The sequence below is a fragment of the Anser brachyrhynchus genome, assembly GCF_964034855.1.
Source record: "Anser brachyrhynchus genome assembly, chromosome: Z".
Taxonomy (NCBI): Eukaryota; Metazoa; Chordata; class Aves; order Anseriformes; family Anatidae; genus Anser; species Anser brachyrhynchus.
Window position 1 is genome coordinate 78,948,719 of NC_137697.1, and position 6,000 is coordinate 78,954,718.

Here is a 6,000-nt window from a genome sequence, read left to right on the forward strand (position 1 = left end):
TGGCTTACACACTTGCCAAAAGACAGCAGCATTTTCCAGCCAGCCAAGGGGGCAGCGGCGCAGCACACCTCCAGCTGAGGCTGAGGTACGAGCTGGGGTGGCACCGATTTAACAGACCAGGTTATCTCCATTCTCTCCCTACCATGTGGAGCCAGTTGTCTGCAACGGAGGCACAAGCCCTTGCTGCCACTGTGCTCTTAACTCAGCTGTTACGTGGTGTCTCTTCTACTCCATAGAAATTGTAGGGATTACTATTTTTTTTTCCTGCCACTAAGAGATTTGTCCCAAATCAGACTCACAACTTGATGACACAGCAAAAACATGCAGAGTAAGATCACCCAGTTCTTGCTACCATAAGAAACCGGGGGAAAAAACCCTGCAATCAACCAACGATGAAAATACATTTATTATGAATACTTGTGTTGCTTAAATCAATTAACTCTGCATTATCAAGCGCATCATCTTAAGAGAGATGCAATCTTAGATTTGAAGAAATCAAACCAAAACAAATACAGAATGTATCATCACCACTCAGTGTATATAAGTGGGCAACTTGGAGACAAAAACAGAGACCTCAGTTAGGCATATCCCCCCTTTTGCAGGGAGCTCTCCTGCAGCCTGCACTCTGGTAGCAGGAGTATCAGTAGCAGATTTTTACTTTTTCGGCAACAGCAGGAGGGAATGACCAGGGGCATTCCCAGCTCCACTGCAGGCGCCAGACTCGTCCGCACGCTCCCACTCCCAACAGGATTTTCGGTTTCTTCCCTTAACCTCTCACAGCCACGCTTTGGTTCGCTGCCAGCTCACTTCACCCCCATCCTCTTCCCGTTCCCTTTGAGATTTAAGGGAGAAGAACCAGCAGACCTCATCCCCAGCTCCCTGTTCAGAGCTCCTATTAATTCTCGCCCCCAGTTTTCTCCATCCTTACCAATCGACCACAGCTCACATTTTGATTTTCTCTTTTCCTAGGCCTTGCCTTCCCAGTCTCCCATTCCCCCTCCGGAGATCCAGCTCCAGATCGGTCCCCCTGATCCCATCAGCACCCCAGCTGCACCACCGGGGGCAGCCACCACCAACACGGCCTGAATCTAACTGCAGCACAGCTGCTGGCACGAGCAAACTGCAGCTTGGATGAGACTCACGCCAAGTCCGCCTTCAGTCTGACTGACAGGCAAGCAAAAACCAAAACCAAAGATATCTGCCCCGTCTACGAGGAGAAGTGCATCCTCACTCCCGCAGATCTCTAAGAGGATGAAGCCTTGCAACAGAAAGCAGTTTCCTAACCCCCAAGCCCAAACCCTAGCTGTTCGAGGCAGACATGAGTCACAGGGAATTTCAGCCCTGGTAAGTGAAATACAGCAGACTCCCATGACACCACTTCAATTGCTCCGAGTGGGGGGAACATCAGATAAGCACGCATTTCGTATGCTTATTGACTCCACAACCTCTGCAGCTGGAACGTCCAAATGATTATTCAAAGAATAAACACTTAAATGCGAGACGGATTCCTAAGAGCCAGAATTATCCCTGGCTTTAGGAGGCTGAGATTTTAGAGGCCAGAAAAAAAAAAAAAGCTTTAACAGCATTCAGAACAACTTCGAGATTTACAGTTGCTTTCACCTGGAGAACCACTGCTGGGACGTAACTGCAGACGTATGTTCGTTCTGCTAAAAGCTCTATCAGCTGAAGACACTGCTGTCCCCGTTGCCCTGCAGGGACTGCTCAGAGCAGTGTTCCCTAGCCTGCTTCAGGAGCTGCTGGCAGATTAGTAGAGGCCACCAGCAACGAGAGTGATATTACACGCTGCCGTCAAACAGCGAGAGGCTCCACCGTGCATTCTGTTTCTTCTTCACCTGTTCTCTTACACTGCTTCTGATCACCACATGGTAATCCAACCTTACAGCAAAGCCATCAAAAAAGTGATTTTGCTGGGCTAGTTTCTGCACGGAGCGTAGACCTGCATGCTGTATAACTCGAGCTCATCTCATCAGGTAGCTGAGCAGAACTTGGTTAAAAAAATAAGTGGTCATTCTTTATATCGATACCGCCACAGATGATGCTCACATACTTTAAGCCATGCCGATCAGCACTAGTGAGGCAAACCCAAATAAGAAGAAGGTCCTGCACCGCCTGCATCCAGCCCACTCCATGTGTCGGGAAGCACAAAGGTGAGCAGGGAACCAGGACCTGCCCTCACCTACAGAAAGCTGCACAGAGCTGGCCTGCCGCAGACACAATCCCAGTTCTGCACGTGGAGCGGAAGGGGAAGCTGGACTCACGAATTTAAGAGCTGATTGTTATGCAGGCTAAGAAAGTCTTTAGCACAGAAAGCAACACAGAGCAAGTGCTTCAATCTTCACAGAAACTATTTGAATTTGAGTGTTAAGCAATTAAGCACACACAGCCTGCCTAAGTTCTACAAGTGATGGCTAAGTAGGTCATTTGAGGGTTATCGTGATTCCACACATCTACATGCTGTTTGAGATATTACTTGTGTTACACAGATAAGATTCTGCTGCACAGAGCAGAGGCGATTACAGAGCTATAGGTCAGCTTCCCTGCACTCACTTAATAACTTTCTCAAGTTCTCAGCAACACTGATTTTAAGCCTTTGCTACAACTTTTCCAGTTGCATGGTAAGAGGTGAAACAGGTCAGGGATACAACCCAGCACAAAGATAGAGAGAGGAACAGTATTGCCAGCTACAGGCCATAGCTCTGCCCTCCTGGGGCAATGGAGGGCCATGTGCACTCGAAATTCACAAGCTGACCTATTTAAAATGCAGACAACAGAGGCTGGTAACTTCTTCTCTCTTCCTCATTCCCTCTGCCCAACGTAGATATTGCTATTAAATATTAAAAAAAATAAAATAAAAAGCATCTCAAATAAGGTAGGTCTGAGGACCACCTCCCCAGCAGCGTCACATGAAGGGTGAGTGCAAAGGGTGGAATAGTGAGATTTGGCTTGCTAGTTTAGAAGATGGCCATTTTTAACGGCAGAAACTCCAGAGGCTGCAATATCGAATCTCAAAGTTTTCTGGTCTGCTATTCTTTCAGTTGCCACTACTCCAATGGCATGTAGTGACTCCTACAGGATCAAATTAGGGAACGCAGATCTGCAGGAAGAGTGGGAGTTCCATTTACTAAAGTTAGAGAGATGAAGAAATAGCGAAACAGGAAGAATTCCAGTTTTTTTCCTGATCATAATCGCTATAAATAGATCTTTATTCAGTTCACAACATCGTGAGGATTAGGCATTTGCTAAAATTTGCTGGAAAATTACACTAAGTCGGAGGTTGATTCTGCTTCAGAAAAAAAAAAATCAGGTAAATAATTTACTAGCGCCGTTTCATAAATTAGAAATAATTAATCAGCCTTCCCAGACGCGCTACCTGCAGCGAGGAAGCTCCCCGCTCACCACGCGCCGCAGCACCCCGAGCGCCTGGCTCCATCCTGCTCCCCCCCGCGAGGCTCCGGGGGTCCCCTCCAGCGCGGGAGGTGTGCGGCACCTGCCTGACACCGCCGGGCACCCATGGGTGCCCGCTGGGCGCAGGGGGAGGCTTCGGGAAGGCCGTGCCGTGGGGGAAAAGGGGGAAAAGGAGGGCGAAAGCTGCGCGCGGAGGGGACAGGCTGGCAGCGGCCAGCACTGCCTGGCGAGCCCTGGGGGGCTGCTGCTGTGTCAAGGGAGCGCTTTGGGGGGAAAAAAATGGGTAAAACAGAGTAAGGCAAGGTAAAACGTAGTGAAGTAAGATACGGTAAAGGGAAGTAAAATAAAATAGAGTAAGGCAGGGTAGGCGAGGTGGAGTAAGGCGAGGTAAGACAGAGCGAGATAAAACACAGTGAACAAATAAATAAGATAAAACACAGTAAAACAAAATGAGAGTAAAATTAAGTAAAATAAAATACGGTAAAGTAACACGAAATAAAACGGAGCAAAAAAGCCCAGAAGGGAAACGCGACAAGATAAAGCGAGCCCAAGCGAGCTCGAGCGGCCCAAACCGAGCCGGGAGGAAGACCCCGGGAACGGACAGCCGAGCCCCGGCCGGGGGCTCCGTGCCCGGGGGCCGGGCCGGGCCGGGCTGGGCTGGGCTGGGCTCGCCCCGCCGCCGGCCGCCGCCGCCCGCCGGCCCCGAGCTCACCTGCCGGCCCTGGTAGCTCTCGAGCGCTCGCACGGCGGTCTCGGTGAGCTTGACGTGCAGCACCGTCACGTTGCCCGCCGCCCGGCCGCAGCGCACGGCGTAGCGGCCGCCCTCCCGCAGCGCCGCCATCTTACGCGCCGCGCCGCCCGCCCGCGCGCCGCCCGCCCGCGCCCCTAATGCCGGGACCGGGCCCGCCGCCGCCGCCACCGCCCGCCGCCGCCATCGCCGGCGCCGTGACGTCACGCCCCGGCACGCCCCCTCCCGCCTTCCCGCCCGCCCCGGCCACGCCCGCTGGGCCGGGGACGCGTCTGACGTCACCGCGAGCGCGTGACGTCACGGGTGGTGGGGGGGGGGGTCGGTGGTGCGGTGTGTCCGTAACGTGCGTGTTTTGCTGTCTGTAAATTCTCTATTGGTACCTACTACTCCCGTTTAACGTACCCTTTGTAAAGTTACTATTGCTGTTTGCTGTGCGCGTTTAACACACTGTTAGTAAATTCACTATTGCTGTTCACTACGTCAGTTTAATACACTATTCGTAAATTTACTACTGCTATTTACGTCCTTTTTTCATTCCCCGCTCGTCACGCGGTCCCGTCGGCCCCACGCTGTACCACAGGACCTCTCAGAGATTCACGCCTCACAACCCCCTTCCTTCACCCCCGTTCTTCGCGCGTACGCCCTTTAGCTTCCATTTTTACTGCAGATTGCTTCCTGGCCACGCAGAGCAAACGATGTAAAGTGATAATGAGAAATCCCATGGCGGCGCAGCCCCTGACCCTATAACGCCCGGCTCCATCCACGCGGCTGCTCCTTCTTCGGGGATGTCCGCAGCGGGCCCCGTGGGCTGTACGGGTACAGGTAGGGGTACAGGTACAGGTATGGGTACGGGTACAGGTACAGGTACAGGTACAGGTACAATCCCGCCAACGCTGAGGCTGCCCGTGTATGCGGGGCAGGCTCTCAGGTGCGCGGACGTCCCTCAGCACCCCGCGCCATCACACAGCCGGCAGCACCGCAGGGCCTGCGCAGCGCGGAGCTGGTCCCGGAGCCGTGCCCAAGGCGTCCCTCACCGAGGGGACTCGTGGGGCCCGTACAGGCGTTCAGGAGGCAGAAGGAAGAACAGCGTGACATCCCGGCCCTTCAGGGACTGCTCATTCGTTTTCCTTCTGCTTTAGCGTTTGGTCGGCGGTGGTTTGCTTTGGTAGGTTTGAGGGGGCACCAGTCACGGCTTCCTCAGAGATCTGAGAACAGAGCAGCCTGCCCCAGGCCACGGCTCCAAGGCTTTTCTGTCAGCTTCTCAACAGCCCTATTCTCAAAAAACAGTCCCCAGAGGAAAACCCTGTGTGTGGCCCAGTTAAGTCAACAGCCTCACATTCACCGCGCTGCAGGTTTTGGGGTCTTCACAGCTTCCCTATATAGGGAAGAAGCTGTGGTCCTGCCAGTGCATGAAGCTGCACCTGCGTAATTAGAGGTGTGACTGTGTGCTGAGCTGCTTAAACTGGTGCAGCTTTGTAAATCGACACCTCCAGGCTAATGAGAGAGGTTTTCCTTCACAGCAAATTGTTTCAGCTTATCTTGCAAACGTGAATTAAGAAGCATTGGCCCAAACTGCTTTAGTGGCAGATGATAAGTGAAATAATTTCTTCCACTGGCACAGAGAGATATGGATGGAGGCATATTTTTTTTCCCCCACTTGTTTAAAGTGCCAATTCCATGTTCAGATGAGCTTTAAGATTTCTGCAGTTTCTAGATCATCTGATAACTATTTATTTCAAACTGCATTTTGAATGTGACGGGGTGAGAAATCTAATTTCATTTTCAAAAGCATAACTACTGTTTCTTTCTGATGGTTGCTTTCCGTA

The 6,000-nt window shown here is 52.0% G+C and overlaps 1 protein-coding gene across 2 annotated transcripts in view; it reads right to left on the bottom strand.

The window, feature by feature from the left end:
* The window catches only part of ELL2 (elongation factor for RNA polymerase II 2), a 43,635-nt gene extending 39,268 nt beyond the window's left edge, over positions 1-4,367 (bottom strand). For both annotated transcript variants that reach the window (XM_080572959.1, XM_080572958.1), the window contains exon 1: positions 4,139-4,367. In XM_080572959.1, coding sequence (XP_080429085.1) covers positions 4,139-4,267 — 129 coding nt within the window. In that variant the 5' untranslated portion in view covers positions 4,268-4,367. The remainder of the gene's footprint in view (positions 1-4,138) is intronic.
* Between the last annotated feature and the right edge of the window lie 1,633 nt (positions 4,368-6,000).